Source organism: Ammospiza caudacuta, chromosome Z (genome assembly GCF_027887145.1).
Source record: "Ammospiza caudacuta isolate bAmmCau1 chromosome Z, bAmmCau1.pri, whole genome shotgun sequence".
NCBI classification, from domain to species: Eukaryota; Metazoa; Chordata; class Aves; order Passeriformes; family Passerellidae; genus Ammospiza; species Ammospiza caudacuta.
Window position 1 is genome coordinate 40,375,094 of NC_080632.1, and position 23,605 is coordinate 40,398,698.

The 23,605-nt window shown below is 34.7% G+C and overlaps 1 protein-coding gene across 1 annotated transcript in view; it reads right to left on the reverse strand.

Moving 5' to 3' along the window:
• The window catches only part of KDM4C (lysine demethylase 4C), a 249,926-nt gene that overhangs the window by 104,819 nt on the left and 121,502 nt on the right, over nt 1–23,605 (reverse strand). Inside the window, exons 9-12 of the mRNA XM_058823279.1 lie at nt 19,425–19,618; nt 15,712–15,950; nt 13,267–13,628; nt 11,288–11,399 (exon numbers count right to left, since the gene is read on the reverse strand). Coding sequence (XP_058679262.1) covers nt 11,288–11,399; nt 13,267–13,628; nt 15,712–15,950; nt 19,425–19,618 — 907 coding nt within the window. The remainder of the gene's footprint in view (nt 1–11,287; nt 11,400–13,266; nt 13,629–15,711; nt 15,951–19,424; nt 19,619–23,605) is intronic.

Genomic DNA, 23,605 nt, shown 5'->3' on the forward strand with positions numbered 1-23,605 from the left:
TATTTCATGTCCTTTTAATCAACATTCACCCACCCACAGTGAAATAATCAAATTTCCAAAGAAACCAGTATTAAAAAAAAAAGTTACAAAGTACATGACCCCACTACAAAGCATGTACAAAACATCACAATGCTGCTTTAAACAACTTCCTAACCAGGAAGGTGAGGAATGCAATCTTCTGCGAAACTATTCTGCATCAGTAGAACTTAAGCAGCTTCATTTTGTGTGCTTTATTTTTCGTGTGTGCAACAGCATCAGTGAGAGGAAGAATTTCCACATAAGCTTCTCAGGTAGTACAAGAGGAGGTACCTTCCTGATTTCCACGTAGGCAGAAAAGTTATGCACCATTAACAAAAACTGAGAATCTGGTTAACCAAAACAGGCAAGGAAATTAAAGAAAAAAACAGCTCTCCAACTGTCTGAGAGAAGGCATAGAGAATATAATTACTTGATGTAATAAACACTACCATCTTGGCACAGTTAATGGCCTTTCTTCATGTTTTCATCTGATAATACCAATGTCCTACTGATGCCCAAAAACACTGTGGAAAACTTAAGGAATTTTTAGATTTCTTTTTTTTTCTGTTTATTCAGTGCTTCTCACTCCTTTTATTTTCTTAAATTACTCCTTTCATTACTTACTATTTAGCTAAAGAGCAATCAGTGGCTCAGACTAAAATAAATTTATTTTCCTAACTCATATTGTTGCATGCGGTTTCAGGGTAGACACTCAGTGGCCTCATGTGAGATGAGTGTTTCTCTGATCAGATGTGTCTATTAGAAGGGCACAATACAACTGCAACCTCCAGCTAGCTCTTTTCAAAATCCACCTTAACTGACGATTCTCAAAATAAGAACAGAGAACAATTTGTAGTGACTGACTCAGATCTCAGAAACTCTATTGTCATAAGCAAGCATACTTTTTTAGTTCAGCTGTGAATCAGTGCCAATTGCAAGTACTCAAAACCTGAAAAAATTGTGGTGGAAGCATCTGTTCCTACAGCAAAAGATACATTGCCCTACATACCCCACCAAAAAACAAGCATCTACTTTATAAGACCAGTATATAATGTTTCAAGAAGTGCTATGAACCTGATGTTTCATTCATAATCTTACATATTGCCATTTTTCTGGAAGAGCATGAGAATGCTCTCAGCTCTGGTACAGCAAGTTTTTGATGAATAGTACCTTATTCAATGCTGCCAACCAACAACACTCTATAATATGCATCATTATGCAATCAAGCCTTCACTGTGGTAACTGGCCTTGCTCTAAGAGCACCTACAAACAGCCCAAGACTGGCAATTTGAAAGATAAAGGACAGCCAATGCAGTGTGTGAAATATAATGTATGTCTATACAGAGCATTTTCTTTACACAGCACATGAAATGGAGCTGGGGAATCTACCTTGACTTCTGTGTCTGCTATAACTCAGATCAAGTCACCAGCACTTCCTCACAATTCACTGACAGTAAGCACACTAACAGGACTCTGCACAGGCACATAACAGAACTCCTTGGTGTGAACTCTGGTGTAACATTTTTTTACAGCTTTTCAGCACAAAACATACATTTCAAATTGAAAGGTAATCAAGACAAAAGTGAATAAAGCATCCTTAGTATTTTTTCATATAGAAACTTTCAACTCAACTACAGTACAAAATACATCTCACTGTCAGAGAGAATAAAAGAAAAATATAAGATTTGAACCTGCCAGCCATGACAGGGAAATCCGCACCTCAATTGACAGCACTATTCAAGAGAGATTGCACACTCATGCTTAGCACATACGCATACTCACAAATACCAATGAAAGGTATTTTATTTTGCAAGTCTATTAGTATGCACGTGGTTTTTAAACACTCCTATACGAATGAAGTCAATTTCTTGTAACTTCTGTCATGTTTCTGGCTATACATATATCACACATTCATGCTGAAGTCTAAAATGGATTAATACCAGTCAAAAAAATTTTTAACTGGACAATGTAATGCAGTCTATTCCTAAGTATGTAAAAACATCTTATTGTGACCACTAACAGTGCTCAGAGATCTTGATTCCCCCTAAACCACCTGGGCATTTTTATTCTACTGCAAATGTTTTTTGTGGTATTACTTTACCAGATACAATCCATAATCAGATTAAATATTTTGTTTCCTAAGGAGTTAGACCAAATGATCTTTTTTCCAACAGAAAAGCAGAAGTACTTGATGATACAATTATGACTTAAACAAATGCATAGTAGCTGATATAAATTTTACTGTATCATATTGTGCTGATTTTGGCTGGAGTAGAGCTAATTTTCTTCACAGTAGCTAGTATGGAGCTGTGTTTTGGATTTCTACTGAAAATGGTATTGATTGTATAGAGATTTTTTTGTCATTGCTAAATAGTGCTTGCCCAGCATCAAGGTCTTTCCTGCATCTTGTGCCACTGATCGTGAGTGGTAGAAGAATATTCCAACTGTCTCCCCGGTCTCGTTGGTGGGGGAGTGAGTGAGTGAGTGAGTGAGTGAGTGAGTGAGTGAGTGAGTGAGTGAGCAACTGTGTGGTCCTTAGATGCCAGCTGGGCTTAAACCACAACACATACAATTCAGCCATAGTATTACTTACAGTACAAGGTGACTAGCAATGCTAAACTTGATGATAGTTGCTGCTATCATATTTGTATCAGAAAACAATATTTCTATAGGCTCAATTAATCTCTATAACGTAATTTCAGAAATACCAGTTCTCATGAATGTGATATTCATACACATCTGCACTCCTTGCCATATTTAAGAAAAGTGAAACAATTCATTAAAACAAACTGTGTCGACAAAAAGAAAATTACAGCCCAGGATCTGTTTGGATACAAAGGAAACTCCTTCCATAGCAAAGTAGTTCTAAATAGTCACTATGCTGCTTTCCAAGTGAATAAGTGAATGAATGGTTTCTACTAATGTCACTGGTTTAACAGTTTGTGGGAAACTTGCTCCAACACAAAATGTTAATGCTTTGAATGGTTTTTGCTTACTAAGTTAAACTCAAATTATCAGGCAGAAAACATTTGGGCCATTTGCAGAATGGGCTGTTGCCAGATTTGCTGATTTAACCCAGCAGATGTGAAAAGCCATAGACACTAATACAGTACAGTTTGCTTTTGCCAATTTCAACAATGATTTTGCTGCTTGGGGTTATGTTCCACTGCTGTTTCCTGGCATTGTAGAGCAGCATTCTCCGCTATGAAGCGCACAGAAGCATCTGTTATTTTTCAGGTAGTTGAGCATAATCTCAGCCCTGGGAGACATTATCTATAGTTTCAAATGTCCTGGAGGAAATAATAATAATACAAATAAAATAAAAAAATAAGACAGTTGGGAAAGAGTCTTGTACTTGAAAACTTTATTGCTCCAGCAGTGTATCAGCAAACTTAGTTTCAGAAACTGTGTTTCTTTTTTTTCAGTCATAAAAGATATGGATCTCATAGCAAAATATGAACAGAAAAGTCTTTAATTTATTGTACTCTTGTATGGGACCTTTGAGAACAAGTACTGTGAAGTATGCATACATACTTCTCTTTTGGTTAGAGAGCCGAATTGCCAAATTAGGTATTAATACTCCAATTCTCATAAAAATTACATGGAAAGATAACTATATTGAATCAGAGTCTAGAAGTTCAACCGAAGAGCTCCTGGATCAAATCAGGTTTAGCTCCCAAAACAAAGTAACTTTAATCCTTTAATAAAAAAAGTTTAATAAATCCTTTAATAAAAAAAGAAGTTCAATATAAAAAAGTGTAAGACATCCACTGTAACAGATCTGAAAATGTTTCAAAAAGTTTTAAATATTCAGCATTTAAGAAAAACAAAAACATTTTTAAAAGACAATTTATATGACAGATTTGGAAGATTTTATACTGGGATATTCTGATTTTCCTTCAGCATACTATTTGAGCCCCATAATCAAATTCACATTGGTTTCATGATTGAACTGTCTATTGTGATTGCTAGACTTTGCTCAATATGATTTGTACTGGTATTTTATATTATATTGTATTATTGACTGAATTGTATATTAAAATTCAACACCCTGATAAACATAATTTGTATCTTCACTGTCATTTAAGTGCATTGCTGTATCACTCTGCTAAATTTAAATGCCATGTAACTTCAAGTAATTTCAAATATGAAAATCCTGTATTTTTCACTAAATCATCCACACACAGAGTATCTTGAAGAACCTGGTCAGAGTGTATTGTACTCCTACATTAACTGGCACAGTCAGCAGGCTTTTCCTGAGGGTGAGTGGAACTCACTAAAAGATAATGGATTACTTTGGCAAAAACATTCTTTCTGATTTGATGTTAGTCACAAATAAGAATCTAGTAAGAAAGACCTCATTGTGATTAAGACTGGCTGCAGACAGGACCACTACCACTTAAAACAGTAAATAAAGCTAGTATAAATACCAGCAAAGGCTAGAAAAATCTTATTAATAACTTTGAAAAGGAGGGATGGGAAAACCCTGACCACGATTTTTCACAGAAAGCAGGAAGCACTGATCTCACCGACACTTCGGATGAATATGAAAAACTGAAAAAATTCTAAGAACTTGAAGAAAGGAGAGAAAAGGTTCACAGGTTGCTGGGTATTTATTTCTGAGCACTAGTGCATAAGTTAGAAGACAAATTAACACAGCACATTAGAACAAGTAAAAGAAACAGTTAAATAGTATTACTTACACAAAGTAAAAATTCCTATTATACTACATTTTCAATATGTGGAATATGTAAAATGACCCTGTCAGGCTGTACTGGACCTCAGTCTTTCTCTCTGACAAATTGCAAAGTAACTAAAATGTATTTGATTTACATTGCTATGATTCCAATAAGCTAACTTAGACAAAGCTCTGAGGACTCATAGCATAGAGATTCAGTTTACATTTAAATGATCTGTAAAACTAGCTTTATGGAACCATAGCATTGTTATTTTTGAAAAGTACCATTTTTGGTTGCTTACTAATTTCTGCAACAAAATAATTCTCTATTTGAAACACTAGATCATAAAGACACAAAACAATTACAAGGGGTAAAAACCAATCTTTCAGTCACAGCATTCCCTAAATAGCTGCATTCCACATGCACAGCTCTTTTGTGCATAGAGAATGAAGAATTTAACCCTAAAAGTTACGGTTCAAATTGCCAAAGATGTCTACTTATTCTGGCTACCTAAGCTGAAGCACAAGCAACACATTCTTACTGATGCTAAAGTCCATGACTTTTTCAGGGTCTCCAGAAATAGCTACTTACCATGTCCAGAAACCAAGCTTAGAGGTGATCCACTAGTCAGACAACTTTTTTAAAATGTGGACAGAAGGCCACAGAAAGGGAGATGTTCTTAAATCTGTATGGACTGCCAACATTAAGTATTTACAGCATACTGGTATCATAATTTCCATTATTGTATATATATGTGTGTGTGTATATATAAATATATATAGTATGTATTAAAGCAATTCCAGTAATTTCACCTGTCTTTGCACTGTGTAAATTTAAACAATAGCACCTGTATTTATAAATCCGTTCAAAGAGGCATCTCAGCAAAATCAAAGCAGAAACAAAAGAATATCTGCTGGAATCTACTGCACAGCCTATCAGCAAAAAACCTGTATGTCAGTACAAAACCACTTCAATCCAAACTACAAGTTAAAGATTAGGAGATACTTGCTCTATTGAAAAGCTTTAATTCATAGCACTTACTAACAGCTGCTTTCTCAATTCCATTCTCTCGTGTAATTTTTCACAGTTCTTAAGAAAAAAATTCATATTTTGCATTATAATGTAATCTGCTTGTGGTCAATGTACTTAGAACAAAAAAACTTGATCAATAACTAATATTCCATTGGGATTTTTAGGAACTCATACTGCCATCTACACACATGCTTACTGAGTTACTAATTAAACACTGTAGTCTTCCAAGGTACACATCTGTACAGAAGTGGAAAAAATGAAAGCTTTCTCCCTCATCATTAGGCATGTCCTGCCTATTAATAAAACAAGTCACTCAGATACAACAGAATTACCTGGTGGTACTTCCTTACTTTGGAAATTAAAATGTAACATCGTTGACCATACTTACAGATACTATATGATCAAATAAATATCCAAGTGTTATGTTGTTAGAGTACACTCCTGTTTTATGCTACTCTAAAGAGAAAAAAAAAAGTACCAAGTGGGGAAAACTTACTTTATGGTTATTTTGTATCTCTCAGGTAGCATAAATCTAACCTATGTCAACATATCATTTCAGCACAAGTTCCTCTGGGCAAAAGACAAGTGAAATTTGAGGAACAAGGTTACTTGGACATGTTAAGATTGTCCAGAAGTTCTTCACTGAACCAAGACCTCTTCATAAGTTTAGTATATAAGTTATAAGTTAAGTATAGAAGATGCAAAACACACTCAATCACAGATCCAAATGCATGACACATCAATGCCCAAATTAGAATTACAAATTTGTATCTTTAAGCTACAGTTCCTGCAGACCACTGAATCAAATATCCCATAAACACTTCATACACTAGAAAACAACTGCATTTAAACTCCTTCAAGAATCAATTTATTAAATGTAATTATTTTGTACATTAAAATATATATATATTACATACACATCTCAGCCAAGACAATTAGCAAAATACCTTTGACATTAAAACTAAGTCACTCCCAATACTAGTGGTTTACAATGCGGCTTCAGATTTTGACAGAGGTGATGATAATTCTATGGGCTAGGCTTTTTTTAAGATGAAAAACTAAAGTTATTACCAGAACAACTTACTAGGTAATACTCTTCACCAATACTCCAATGAATTAATCATTTATAAACACAAGTCATAGGTTTTTTTGTGTTTTTCTTTGGACCACAATTATGCAGAAGCTCAGCTGCAAAGGATCACCCCACAGAAGAGATATCTGTCTGTTTGGTAAACATCACATCCAGTTTGACTACCAACTCCATTGCTACACTTAAGAAAGCAAATGAGAGGCTGTACTAATGCAGCAAGAAATCAATTTTCATTTTGGCACACCTGATAATAAGAAATTATACATGCCTTTCGATACAGGACTGTAATTCCATCCAATCCTTTATGAGGTAAAATACCATATTGTAAAGCTAAGAAAGCAGCACAATTAGAGCTGCAAAGTTCATCTAAAAGAACAGTGACTCTTCAATGATCACAACATGTACCACTGCCCAGCAAATGAGGATAAATGTTACAAGAACTGGTTTGTATTCCCCTCTTGACCAAAATACTGGCTTATCTTAAATCCTGTAGGTGGTCCACTAAAAGGCTGATAACTGTTACTTATTAAATATGTCAAGGGACTAGAGCTGCCAGTGGTAATAATCAAAGCTGTCAGTTCTTGCCATTTCTGGAGATCAGCTGCTGGTCCAAAGGCTGACAAGAGTACTGGAAATTCAGGAAAAGCATTTAGTTGATGTTTTAACACATCACTTTTCTAAATACCTACCAAAGATTATACCACATTTTTATAAAAGGTCTCTTAGGGTCTTCAGAACACCACATGCTTCTCAAGTGTCAGAAATTTTTGTAATTATATCAATCATACCTTGAAAACTGAATTTAAACAAAACAGAAGTAATACAGGTACCAGAGAAAATTACAGAAAATACATTTTTATTGCATACTTAAGACTGTTGAAGGGGTAGATAGTGCTGGAGTCTTCTGTGCTAAATGATGATGATATATGAAAAACACATAATTATGTGCTTGATTAACCAATACTCACACAAAAACAAAGTATTTTAAAGAAGTAAAACTTCATTCAACAAAACATTATGGGAGGGAAAGAAATACTGGAAATTGTAATACTAATGTGGCAAATATAAACATGCCTCTATCAACTGGTTAGCAAATTTTTATCTACCTATACAATATCAGGAATAAAACATTTCTTTCTGAAGTAAATGAGAATCTTCAAGCAAAATCTCTCATCTTAAACTCTGAAACAAAATAATAGTAACTGCATCTACAAGTGTAATTTTCCCCTATTTAAGCAGGCTTAGCCTATTATTGATGTTACTAAACAAGCCTTAAATGGTTTGATTAGTCATATCAAAACAAGCACATCTCACAGGATGCTGACAGTGAATGTAAAAACCAAGGCTTCTTCTCACAGCAGAAGCCACTGTTTCCATTTACAGAGTTCTCTCTTTCTGTTTTCCTTACCTTACAAACTAATGAAAGCAAAATTACTATGAAATTCTGAATCATACTTAAAATGCAAAAAAACATATACAAAGATGCCCATACTGAATTTAGTCTATACACTATAATTATATTATTTAGGGGAATGGGAAATTTTAGTCAACTTCAATCTAAAAACAGTTTCTAATGTTGCGTGACCAAATAGTGCTGGAAAGAAATCTCTGGGACCAATCAATGTGCATGCAAAGTTAGTGCATGCCTGCTCCTTCTGCTGAATTTGCTTTTTTATTGCTTAAGTGAACAGAAATACAAGTGTATTAAATACAACAGAATATGATTACCACAAGTTAACATACTGCACTGAGTATAAGACCAAGGTTCATTTCATAAAAATTGTTAGTATGTTGAGTGTGACATAGAGCCCACACTGTACTGGTGCACTTATTTTCTTGAACTGGCAACTTGATCTACAATTTTTAGGATTGATTCTCCAGTCCCTAGTATTTCTCAGTGTTCAATCTTTTAAGCATTTATTCCACAAGCAGTCAGACATACATAAGGAAAGGCTTCAGCAAGAGTGAAAAAAATAACACCAATAGACAACAAATAACCAATTAACCTAATTATTTTTCATAAAGGAATACACAACATATATAAGAATATACAGTGATAAAAAGAAAGCACAAAACTCAAATGTCCAAGTGATCCTGTAAAAAATATTCATTTCTGTCGAAGAACTCAGTATTAAAAGTGAATTCACAAAGTTCCTGCTAAGATTTAAGCATGCTGTTCAACACATATTCTACTTGCAACATTACAATTCTGAAATGGCTAACAGTGTCAAAGAATGCTGCCTACATGTTGTTAACATCCACTGATCACCTATATTCACAGAAACTTCTTAATAGAACCCTAGTATCTGAAAGACCTCAAATATATGAATTTGAATATACATTCTCTATATTAGAAATGGCTACAGACCATCAGAACACTTTCCAACTTGTGAAAAGTGATACAAGTTACAGATTAAATAAAAAGCCTCAATTTCTTAACTTTTCACGACAACACTAGCCCATATCTTCTTCCTTTACTTTGTCTGCAATTATCATTTTACTGGATCCAGATAAATTAAAATACAAACTAATGTACAACACACAAATCCCTCTTGTGACACAATCAGAAACTACTGTATCAGGAGACTATACGATCATAGTCTCAGCCAGCATAATTTTTGCCCAAAACCACAGAGAACAAGAACTAAGTATGAATGCTGAATTACATTTCTACTAGCTACTATCCGGAATATGGATGAAGCACCTTCGTAATGACAAATATAATCATAAGCACATTGATAGCGATTACTTCCCTAGTATCTGACACAGATACTTGAAAAAAATGAAATTGTCTTGAAAAAAATCAGAAAATTGTCTAGCCCTCATGTCATCATGTGTCAGGTAACTTAATGGGGCTACAGCTTGACAATCTCCTTTATCAGTTCTTCAATCTCTGCCTTAGATGTAAACATCCTGCTCACCCAAATGCTACCACTTCTCTTTTGGTGCTCCTACAAAAGTCAGCCAATTATTTGATTACAATGAGAGACAGATGCGTGAAAATAATAATAATTCCAGTTCCAGCCAGGAAATACCAAAACTTGCCATGTCCAATAAAACTCTTAATAACTTCCTTCAATCAGTAAGCATGCTTAATGGCTACTGATTCTAAGACAGCTCTTACTTTCCTAACAAAATAAATCCTTATTTATTGAAAGGACAATCATCAAGCAAAGAGGAAAGACTTTAAGGTATATGATTTCTTGTCAGGATGTTGCCACTTTCACAAAACATTAATACACCAGGAAGTTGGCAAACTACTGGATGAGATGGAGAATGTCTTAGTATTAGAAAAATCCTTGATTCAAAACTGTCATCACATTATCATCTAGCCAGATTATATCATACACAATCCATGTAAATAGGAAATCCACAGTATGTTCCAACCATAATACTGAAAAAGCATCAGCAGCCAAAAGGAATTTAATCTCTAATTTAAAAAGAGCATTTTTACTGCAACCTACCACATATTAAATCTTTAATTACTTTACTAGATGAAACAATATTAATATCATCCTGTAAATTACCATAACATTTTCTGAAATATGCTCTGTCTAGCCCTCAAGGTATTCAAACATACTCATATATGATACAGATCATGGGTTTAAGCTGTCTAATTTTCAGAAAGATGCTTAACAGCTAATTGAAGTATCACGCCTGGCAAAGCTGCAGCTCAGATAAAAAATGAAAGAGAAAGTATAGCTTTCTAAAACTAGTGGGGCAGAAGACACAAATCAATTACTTCAGGGTTGAAACAAGAAGGGATAGGTATTGATGAGAGGTCAATTGAACCTACAGCAGTCAGGTCAACAGTGACTAACTTGCCAACTGAAAGTATAATATTGCTTAGTTACAACAAGAAGAATCAATTAACGGGCATGCTGTCTCTCAAGTAATGAAAATTTATCTGCAGCTGTAAGAAACAGCTACTCTCAAATCCATTTGAGAGGGAGAAAATTCAGGTAAAAATTGCAGATAAACACTGAAGGATGCAAAGATGTTGGAATCAGACCCATAGTCACAGACACGGCATCAGGTCCAGATTATCAAACTATCTAAGGGAGTGTGAGAACTAAACTCCAATTCTGCTAACTGAGGAGATTCCGGAAAACAGTACATGAAACTTTTGTGGTTTACAGAACTGAAATGGTATAGTGGTATGAAAAAGGAATGTGTCTGTTTATAGATTTTGATCTATAGTTTTGATGCACATTTCCAGAATGTCCACCAAGTCACACCTGATAAAATAAAGCAGCCTTATTCATCAACTTTGGGCGGCTGGATACATGATTGCTGGGTAAAGCAGATTTACTTTTTATATTTACTTCAGAGAAGGAAATCCCTATGTTGGGAACATTTCTTAGATTTTGTAGTCTGCACAAGGCAGTGACTCTCTAAATGCCTATATATATAGTCTCATAAAACCATAAAATTATCATCAGAAAAATGTATTAAATAGTCCACTCACCTTCATCACTAGTTGCCTGCTGTTTAACCAAAGTCATTGGAGATCTAGCTGGGGGTTTATGCAGTGGATGACGCCAGCTCTTAGATATTTTCTTTGTTTCAACTTCCTCTGACTGAAAGGAAAAGCCACAACTAATTTAGTATGTAATTCTGCATAATTAATTATGAAAAACATAAACATTCTTCTGAAGCACAGATATCAAGTCTGTAAATAGTACCACAGTATACTTGAAGGACCTTTAGTGTACCAATACAACACTTGCCTCTAATTAAGAATATATATTTTAATTTAAGAAGTGCAATCCTTGTCATACACAAATCATTTTAGGTATAATTTATCACAGCCTTCCTAAATTAGAAAGCATAAATCATGTTTTGCTCATGCGATGTTTGACTGGAAGATCAGCATCGTCCTGATTTTCTGCAAAAAATTCTGCATACCTGTAGTACAATACAGCCACTAACTGTGGCTAGAAAAATGAAGTGGAAACCCACTGGCTTAGCTTGTGAAAGATTCCAAAATTCTTCAAGAATAAAAAATTTAAAAAAAATAAATCTAGAGCTGAGATAAGAAATCAACAGTCCCGATAAATTATTAACATGTTTATCTAGTAGATGAACAAATTATTTCCTCCCTCAAACGCTCTTATGTACATTAAGTTTAAAGTTATTCAAGCTGCAAGAATTAAGACCAACACTTCAAAGTCTTGAAGTGCCACTGGAGGAATCCCAAAGAAAATGAGTTACTAATGGTGTCTGGAGGCTCAGGACCAGAGGAAGGGCAGGGACATTGGCAGAGGCGGGGGAAGGACTGAGTTTCACACAATTCTTATGGACCACAGCATTCTGTGCCTCAAGACCCTGGATGCAACCTAGCAGATTATACACATGCCCGTTGAAGTAAATTATAAAACAACATTATTTTTACCATGATAAACAAAGGGCAGAAAATGTGGTCAAAGCACAGGACAGGTTTACGATCTAGAACAGTTACTAATTAAGTAGAAAGGGAACTGTCAGCTTTTTAAATTGCATTTGTACACTTCTTCACTTAAAAGACAAAGAAAGAATATGGAGTAATACAACAGAAAATCTGAAACATAATACATAAATATAATGTGGTTGAAAGGCACAGGAAGAGATACGATCTCTAATACATGCTAATTAAACACTGAGATGCTTGTACTGCTCCTTATTACAGTGGAAAGGCTGGATCCAAGATTATCAAAACTTACAACATTGAAAAAAATGGTTACAGTTCACATATGTGGAAGAGTCAGTACGATTTTTAGTTTGGTTTCTAAAATATATTCCCCATGAAGTCTTGCAATTTGGCAGTGGATTTCCTGCTTTCTCTCTGCCAATTTGAGATTCAGCTCACCACTCAGAAAGCTACTGACAACCACCACAGCCTAATTTTTCATTTTGCATCCTGAAGTCAAAGATAACCATGCATCATAGCCAAATAGTAAGGAAAAAAAGGCCATATGTTTGTAGGTGACCCAAAGAAAAAATATTATTAAAACCTACTGTTTAAAAATTGAAAATATATTCCCTTTAATAGTGGGATTATTTCCTTTAAGTGTTTCCTTTACATATTTCAGTTCATTTCCGAAATCCAAGAATAGTAAGCAGGTGAAGCTCACAGCCCTGCTCATATTGGCAAACAGTGAATATGGTAATAGCTTTGAGAATAGTTGCTGACACTTCAGATTCACAAATATAAAGTGAAATTAATAGACATCTAAAATAACAGGGAAAAATATGACAATAAGCAAACTCCAAAAACAGTCTGCTTTGGGATCAGAATTGCCACTCTTGCCTAAGCAATCCAAAACACATTCAAATTATCATCTGATTAAAATCATGTGTATTCTTAAATGCTTTAATATGGATATCAGGTCTCATTAGAACAGAGCTCATTCATACTTCATTAAATCAAGAATATATTACTATTATGATGTAATTTGTTTCACATACACAGGATATTTCCATTCTGTCTTCTTCACCCTTTTTTACAATGGGCACTTCTCCACATTCCAAACTACTTCCAGAACTTTCTAGGTTGCTGATACCATCCTCTGTCGAGACACTTTCCTCTCTATCTGGATTTTCTGCTTCAGAAGTTTGTCCCTCTGCTTTATGGTATGGTATGGATGAAGCATATAGATTCTGAGATTTCAAACTGTCTTCTTTTCTACATCTATCGGAAGCAATCTTGCTAGCCACAGAATCTTCAAGCGTAAAGGAAGAGCGACTGGAATCTATCCTGTCCTCATCTTCCATTTTTGTTCTCTCTAGTACAGGAACAGGGGTCAAAACTGAGTCAGAAGAGATTCTTCCTATAAAGTAAGAATATGATTTGTTAATAAATGCCACTTTACATTACCATATTGAATTTCACAGCAATCTAAATTATTCAAATTCAAAGCATGGCTCCTCATTCAGAAATCATACAGAAAACCATTTGGTGGAAGAGCATACACAAAAGTGGAGCATTGGTTTTATCAAAGAATAAATTAAATGTAGATGATTTGAGTTCAGAGCATGAAATATAGTTTTCATCATTTAATAATCAGTATTTTGCATTTGAATTGTAGCAGGTCATCATTTAATTCAAAATAATCAATATTCATGTAGCTTTCTTAGTCTTTACTCAGGTTGCCTACATGCACTTTGAGTCAATGAAAAAATATAAAAGGGTGGTATATTGAACCTTCTACCCTACATTTTATACCTATTATGCCTGTTTAAAAATGAAAATAACCAAAGATTAATAGTATATAATTACAAAGATATAATTCAAATAGATACCAAGAACAGTTTTTAAACAACAGCATCAGTCTAAAAATGAAAAGCAATTAGCATAATTCTATAATTCAGAGTGAAACTGAGTGGACTTTATAAAAATTCTTTCTCTGCTGATGCTTGCAATGGAAAGACAGAACAATGGGCTAGAGGTCACTCAAAAAACATTCCTTTAGAACTCTGGCATACACTGCACTGAATTCTGATTCAGCAGCACATCCATGATATTAAAGAAAAGGGTTTCCGTCAAATCCCTTGCTATTATTTCTTCATAAAGGTTATTTGAACTTGTTTTTTCTGAAAAATTTCCTTTTCAAGTCAAATGAGTATAAAACTTGGTAATACAAAGACAATAGTAACATGCAATCTCTGGGCACAAACTGTAAGTACTGCTTCAACTGAGAACAATGAACATACTAGTTAAGACAATGCAGAGCAAACTATCTTCTGTAACACAAGTACTGCTTCTATCACATCTAAAAACGTTCATTTTCCTACACACGTCCAGGCACCACACTTTAAGAGGACAAAGGAGAGAGGGCAGCTCTCTACTCTTGTCTGCTTTTCCTTCCCTTGCCCATAAACACAGAATGGGTGCTAACTAAATACTATTTACTCTGTAGTCATGAACACTCAAAACCTCTATTAAAAGTTGCGGGAAGATGCAAAGCAATACCACCTTTAAAAAACAAACAAACAAACAACAACAACTAGAACAGACCTGGAAATGCTTTGATAGAGCACCAGAAAATTTGTGTAGAGGAATTTCTAAACTTCCATATTGAAATATCTTGGTATCTTTATGTACATCAATCACGGTGATTACCACCTCCAAGGAAGCAGTAACATAACTATTAATATTCACAATAATTAAAACACTGTCTATATGCAATTTGAAAGTGAATTTTCAGTAGCATATAAAACAAAATAGGAACTTGTAAAACTTAAATGAAAAGTCCAGTTTGCTTTATAACAGGAATGAGGAACTATGAGGAACTATGAGGAACAAGAATTAGAATGGAATGTGAAATAGAATAAATTAGGTTCTGAATAAACCAAGTATATTAGAATAAAAATGATTGTGGAGGGAAAAAACCTCTTTGCCGTGACAAGACCTTTATAGCTGTCAGATAGCTGCAGAGGAAATTAAAAGGAATCTGGAGGTTTAAAATACAACCTCCTTGTGCACAGGTATGGAACACTTCCAATTTGTAGGTTCATCATGTAAATACATGTAGCATACTCCCAAGGATATATATTCTGTCCTGTCTGAATAGTGTTAAGACATTCTGTATAATTTCCATATCAAAAACATTTTGCTGTAACATATGTGAGTCCACTGAAGAAATATAATATACAAAACCTCACTCTTTTTGCTCCTTTAAAAAACAATTAAAAGAGTTCTGGTGGTATCACTCTCAATTAAGAATATTAAGTTTGGTATTTTCTCTTTCTTACCAAATATCAATCTGCTTTGCACAAATAACTACCTGAGTAAACATTTTAGTATGCTATTCTAGGACAATACTTTAGTTTACTAAACACCCACTGATTTGTCACATTAGAGTATAAACAGCCTACAACTTACATGTGAAAAATAATCAGTGCTTATCTCACCTGAAACCTTGACATGATCCAATAAATGCTGATCCAGATGCATTCTACTACTGTTTTCTTCTTCCCCAGAAGGCAATCCTATGTTTACCACTCTCACTTTTTTTTCTGGTTCTTCACTGACCTTGAAGCCATCAGTAGCTGCTTCAGTCACTATGATTTTTTCATCAGCTACCATAGCAGATACTCTCTTGTCCTCTGGAGTTTTAAGCTTTTTAGATCGAGATCTGGTGTGCTGGAAGCTGTTATAGGAGATATTGCTGTCAGGGTAGAAAGTCTGTCTTGGATAAGATAAAACATCTACCAATATATGTCCCTTTCACCTGCTTAAAGTGGTAAAAAACTGACAATTTTTCACCTTTTTGTGTTGAGATAGTGCTACAATTTATTAAGTCATAGATTAACAATTGATTGGATTTAACCTTCTAATCTTTTATCACCATTCCATAGCAAAGTTGTTAAATTCTAAAAGTAAAACCGTCTTTAAGTAACTATTACTTAACTAGCACACAAACTAGCTTTTTAATAAATCATTTTTTTGAGACCAAAAAAGAACTATCCTTACAAGAATAATGAAGACAAAACTCTCTCAGTAGCAGTAAAATCAGATGATATTTCCAAACCTTAGTGTTAATAAAAGACTAGTCTGAATATCCTCGTAAAAGCTTATCTGTTTGGAAGTTTTTAAATGAGTTTTAACAGAACCAACAAGCATCTGAGAAAGGTAAAATATTATGATCACCGAATATTCCAAAAGGCTACAATATCAAGCAATATATGTAATTATTCTGTGTTAAAAAAAAAAAGTTGAAATTAAAGATTGAGTGTAAGTTTTTGCACCCTCAGATGTATAAGAGAAAGCTTAAGGCAGGAGAAATGGCAAACCAATTAGAAACAGGCTCATAATCTATATCAGAACAAATGTAATAGAAGATAGTCCAGTTTCAAATTCAACTATGTGACAAAAGAGTGTGGAGAGACAGAATGTAAGAAAATAAAGATAGTGCAGAAGGCAGTCTCACACCTGAGGAGTTGCAGCTGTACCAATCACCAAAGATTAGGAACAGCCCTGCCCTTAATAGGCCACAGCTGTGTCCAATAAGAAGCCGAGTGCTACAAAAGAGTGGGTTAGCTGGTGGAGGAGAGTGTGGAAGTCTGTTGGTTGCACTGGAAGAAGAAGGAATCAGTGCTGTGAGGAGCTGCCCATGTAAAATCACCGAGAAGGTATGGAGCTTTTGCAATAAGATGGCAACACAAGAGTATTAATGTCATCATACAGCAGGTTTCAAAGCTCATAACACATTAGAGATAAAAGCACTACTATTGCAGGTGAATTTTACAGAGTTTTAAGTGAGTCTTACAAGGGTCTTGCATCTGAGATTCTACACATCTCCAGAAAAACATTTTGCTGCCCCTTACATTTTGTTCCATGTCTACAAATGTGTATCTTTCAACACATTCTCTATAAAATAGATATTTCCAGAAAATATGCCAAAGTATGACAGAACCATCAGTTCACACTGTAAATAACAGAAAGTTATAGTTTATTACTATTTACATGAAGTTATTAAATGTTATATAGCAGCAATGGATTTCAGCTGTAAACGTCAGAGATAAGCTCTTCCTGTGACTATATTCATGAAGATTTTTATTTTCACTTTGCTGAAACTTGTATTATTCCCATAATCAAAATTATAATTTTAACTAACACATTACACTAGAAACAAAGCTGAATAAACATTTTATCTACCTCTGCAATGCATGCCTGAAAAAAAGCTCACTCAAGAGTTAAACAGCACTAGAATTGTGTTTATTGTCTTAGCAAGGTGCGTAAATCAGCCCATGCGATCCTGTGATAAAACTTTCAATAAAGTTACTAGATAGTCTTTGTTTTTATTCAGAATCACCTATCCATAAGGGTACTACTAAATGAATCACTGCTGGTCCAAGTGGGAATTTGCATTTATGCTGTACAATACATGCAGGGAAACCTACTACAGGGAAAAATGGCATTCACCTAGTTAAACAACAGAATTACTCTCTGCGAGTCCAGGTCAGTATGATACATGTACTAACAAACAGGCTGTTCAGCTGCTTCACTAGCTGTCTTCAGGAAGCAATCCTACCTCACAAACTACCCTTACCCAGAACAAATGTGGTGTTATATTTTCAGTAACAATGTTCCGCTACAGTGCCAGTTGGTCCCTCACTTTACAGATTGACTGTCATACCTTTTCCTCAAGACATACATTAACTTACAAAGAAAATGAGGAAGTTTGGTTTAAGACCAAGCTTAAAAAGCCACTAACTGCACTGTGAAATTCTTTGGAGATGGAAGATCTTTAAAAAAATCAGTATTATCTCCAACTCAAAAAGCTGCACTAAAATACCAAAATACCAATAAAACTGCCCACCTTTGGCTAGAAATTAAGCAGATCTTTAGATATCTTTAGATAATGAAGAAGAAAATCCATAAAAATCCTGTTACGTAAGACAGGAAAGCACAATAGTAGAGAGAATGTGCAATGCAAAGAAAAAACATAATGCATTTCAATAAAATTTATGTTAAACTGCTTTAAAAGGTCAAAGGTCAGTGACAAGCTGAGAGACTTTTTCTCCTAACTTTCCTTATTCTTCTAAATTTCTTTTATTCTCCTAACTTTCTGGCGATGTTGGCATGTCACCAGACTGAGATTTAGCCCTTATTATGATCTGCCACTGACCTGTGGTAGATAAAGACAGATTTTGGCTGCAGCACTGCAAGAGCATGACAAATAGGCAGTGGTACCTCCTTAGGGTAAAATGGCATTGAGGGCTGTTACTTGGAGACTTGAAACAGCTGGTGGGATTCTATCACAGCTCTATGATAAGTTTTTCCTGTTTAATCTCCTTTTCAACTCTTAAGAGAGTCTTCTCGCTTGTTCTTTGGTTGCTGTGATCTCTAGAAACAATGGTAACCATCTGTTCCTTGAGAATTACACTGGAATAACCCTTACTAAAGAGAGATTTTAAGTGACACATCTGAATGCATTTTGATGTTCTCCTTAATCACTAACTTTTTTAGGTACACAATTATAAAGTATCACTTATAAGTTAAATTTTCACAGTCACTCTGAAAGAATACTGGTTTGTCCCCAGGATCGTCTTAATACAGAAAGCAGACAAACCTTTTTTGTCTGAAGGAAATGAATTGAAAGAAAACATGTGACATAGTTTAAGCCCATCTGAAAGTTAAAACAGTTAAAATCCATGCAGCCATTCCTCTCCCTCCAGCCCGTCCAGGTGGTTGGGGCGGGTGGGAGAGAGTGAAGGAAAGAAATTAACAGTAACAGCAACAATACCAATAACAACAGTTTATATAAGCAGGCGACTACACACAAAACACTCATTTGAATCCAATCAATCCAGAGCCATAAGGCTTTCGAAGACAAAAGGACATCATAGCACTCAAGCCCTGGGTATACACCACACCCCCTTCCTTCTCAGAAGTGAGAATCCCTTACTTCTGTGCCCCAGCAGCGATGCATATGGTAGAGAACAAGACAGGCACAACCACACAGCTCCAAGCCCCACCCCCTCATTGCTACCATGAGAAAATAAAATCTCTTGTGGCCAAAACTACAACAACATCAGAGAATGCAGCAAAAATGAAATAGAAAGGACACTGCCATCATAAAAAGACAATAAATAAATAGATGGCAAAGAAGCATAAATACCTCTTGGGAAAGTTCTGTATTTTCCTTCTTCTCTGTAGCCAGATCTTCACTTCAGGTGTTGATTCAGGAGTTGGTTTTGTATGATCAATGGTATATAAATCTTTGCCCTGTTTCCACAGCTGGTATCTCTCTGGTTGAAACTTCCTCACAAAGACGTCCATGGATATTGACACCATGTCTCTCCTACAAGTGCACTGCAAGACAAGACAGGTATTTGTAAGTGACAAGTACTGGAATATTGCCACAGTTTGCAGTTAGAAAGCCCAAAACAAAAATCCCACATGTACAAACCAATTCTACTTTAATCAGTATTTTCCTTTTTCACTTTTTCTCAATTTTCAAGAGGAGAGGATTATTCAAAAGAAAACACTATCTGAACAAATGTGTCACACTGGGATTCCCTAGTACTTAAGGACACTTGTTTCATTAACTTCTATGGGTTAAGAACAAAAAGAAACTACAGCATTCTTTCTGCTCTATTGGCTGGTTTTGACAATTTTAAGCAAACCTTGCTACCTCGAATCCAGAGATTGCACATATCTTGAGTGACATCAGAATTCAACTTTTAAAAATACTTCTTGTAGTATCCTGTTGACCCAAAGGTCTTTACAGGCATTTACAGTCCCAGCACTTAACTCTTCAAAACATAAATACATACAAGTGCCACATCAAGTTACAGTTTTGTCCAATTTTTTCCTACAAAGAGTAGAAAGGAAGCAAGAGAGAGGAGTATTGTGTCTGAGGTCTCAAAGGGTGTGCTAATATCCAGGTAATCCAATCCACTGTACAGTGCAGACTCTAGAATCACCTGTAATACCTTCCTCATCAACTTTAATCTAATCCCTAACTTTAGTCCCCCAAAGAATTTTTGCATTGTTTTTCTTATGCATCTGCGTAGAGTATTTTTGTCTTATTTGAATAGACTCTTAATGGTCATGAAAATGGCAAAGGAGCCTCCACTTGAAATACTGTATATGCTGAGTCAGTTTTCAGATTAAAGTCATTGAGCCCAGTACCCAAAAATACTTGACAGTAGGAAACTGTATTAAGTAAATCAATACATCTACAGTACCTAAACAACTATAGTGGGTTCATCCTGGCTGACTGTCAGGTGTCCACCAATTTGCTCTTCCATTTCCCCTCCTCAGCAGGACAGGGGGAGAAAATAAGATGGAAAATGCCACAGGTCTAGGTAAGAACAGGCAAGTCACTGACCAGCTACCATCTTTGACTTCTCTTGAGGAAAACACATGAATGTAAATTAATAACAGGTTATGGCAGTGAGAAACAAGAACAAAACTAAAACCAACTTCCTTAACACCCATTTTTCAGGCTTTACTTCACTCCTGACTGGTATCTGCGGGGATGTTTCTTTCACATTTGTCTCCCTTTTTTCTCTCACGGCTGCTGCAGAGTGATTTTTATTCTTTCTAAATTTGCTGTCACATGAATGCCACCAAAGTAGCTGACATGCTCAGCTTTGGGCAGCAGTAAGTTCATTTTGGAGTCAGTTGGATTTGGCTCTGTCCAGTGTGTGAACTGTTCCTGATCAAGAGATGGTAGTAATTAGCCACTGCTAAAGCAACTCTACACTACCAAAAACTTGCCACAAAAACCTTAGCAAATTTTTCTCAAATTGAAAGCAAACTGATTGTCTAAAACATAGTCTTACATAAAAAAACTTTGAAAGAACTTCACTATAGCTTAATAACGCTGACTATTTTTTTCAGGTAAGAAGAGGTGTATAGAAAAAATTTAATGATAAATAAATGGCCTGCCATTGTGGTTTACTACAGCTAGTTTTATTACATTTTTTTAAACAAGCAGAAACAGACAAAGGACTGAATGCTACTTTCCTACCAGAAAGGTTTCTGCACACTAAATGCAGATTTCTTTATCTACTATTTCCAACTATCATTTCTAGTTCACCCTTCTTCATCTTTGAATTCACAAGATATATATTGAAAAAGCATCTGAGATGTCTTAAAAATGCTTGCTTTCCTTTCAATGTCAGCATTGCTATACTGCATATTCCCAACATTGCCATCTAATGGAGGATGAAATGGAAAGAAGGGGAAAAAATTCAAGACAGAAACTGCAATTTTATGCAGCTGCCTTTAATTATAGTTTTTATCCAAAATACCATCTGAATGCTCCCTTTTCAAACAACATGCATATACACACTTATACATGCACTCTGTAAAAAACTCAAACATATTAGAAATAGTATGTTCCATTCAGAGAGTCCTTGACAGGACACAACAAGCAGTAAAAAAAGCAATGAAGACACTTCTATATACTGGAAAAGTGCATAGAAATCCACAGTAATATTTTTAACTTTTAAAATTGAAATCTGTAATATAAAGACAAGTAATAGTGGATTTTCTCTCCCTTTAATGGACAAAATCTTTTCACATTTGAGCCCTGTTGTGACAAACCAGTAAGAAATTACAGTTAAAGCCAAAATTTTGTTGTTAAACACCAAGACTTTCAGAGCCTTGACAGAAAATAATTACTTAAGTAAGCACTGAAGCATTAAGAAAGAAAATACATCTAGAAATACAATGTATTCTATGCTGGAATGATAATAAGGTATTAAAAGACTCAAATCACATCTAAATGGGACACAATTTCTGTCTTTCCATAATCTTTGCTCAGTTTCCATTTCATTTAATACAACTACTAAAGAAGAATTAACAAAACCAAGCAGGGGTCAGAAATTTTAAGTTTTAAAATTTTAAAAATATACTTCTGAGTAAAAAGTAACAGAGTAACCTCATGCTCAACAGTATCACTGCCCCAAAAAACAGAAGACAGGCTTCCAGGCACTGAAAGGGTGGAAGTACTTGGAATAATAATACCAGATGACATCAGCAGATGCATTCTGGAAATTATTTCTACCCATATTTCCTCAAATGATTCAAGGAAAAAAAAAAAAACCAAACAAACAAAAAAAAACCACTAAAACTGTTGCTTTGATAACTTATCTGGAGGATCTTCCATTCTTCTGGATGGTGGTGGTAGTTTTTACTTGTTTTAATTAATTTCTCATTTGACTGGCTTGTAGCTGGCAATGATGTCACTTTCTGCAACTAACTTGAAAAAGTGACTAAAAAATTCTCTCTAAAAGAAAACGAAATGTGATTCTGTTAAAGGCTCCTGGGAAAAAAACAAAACGGACATCTCCCTGTCTACTAAAGTATTCAGCAGTGGTTTTTTTGGGTTTTTGGTTTTTTTAAACTTGTAATATTTTTTAAAGTAAATGCAAAATCTAAGTAATTGGACTACCGTGTAAAAGGCAGCTGATGTTGCCACAGATAAATGTCACAACCTTTGTACTGGAAAGAATTATTTTCTATTTACAACAAAATTAGTTTAATACTTATTCTTTAACCAAAGACTAGTATGACAATCAGCATACTTAAGAGAATGAAACTCCTTCACAATTCTTACTCTTAAATTCTTACTATCGACATCATCAATGATACCACCACTACACTTATTATTTATCCTGCCACATATATACTTGAAAGTAAGCAATTCAACTAAAATTTATTAGTAAAGGCAAACCTTTACAGAACAAATTGTAAGAAAAAAGTTTAAGCAACTTTAACTAATTGGCAGAAATATATGTGAGATATATTTGTGATATGAGAACACCACCTATGAGAGACAAACACAGCCAAAAGGACATTTTCAAACACATCCTATTTGTGAATGGAAAAGAGAAAAAAATTTTTTTTTATAAATAAATAAATAAATAAATAATTTTTCCCCCCATTTTATACTCTGATTCAGGAAAATAAAAAAGAATATACAACAAACTTCTAGATTTATACATATTAAGTTAAACACACACATAAGCACATTCTAAAATACATGACGTACCTAAGAAGAGTTTTTATTAAACATTTTTTATATCAATGCGAAGTGCATGACTTACAGATCTTTCCAGCTTTTCATCATTGGTATTTAATATTTAAAGATGAAAAGCTCTGTCATCAAATGAATCACGGGATTTTAAAAACTAGCAAAAAAAAATCTGTAGAGGATATCATACTTTGCTACAACAGAAAGTTAATAGATGGTTTATTATTTCACTAGTAGAGGAGTACTATTTCTTAGAAGCATAGATATCTTTTAATCACAGAAATCTGCATCCAGAGTCAAGTCTTCATGAC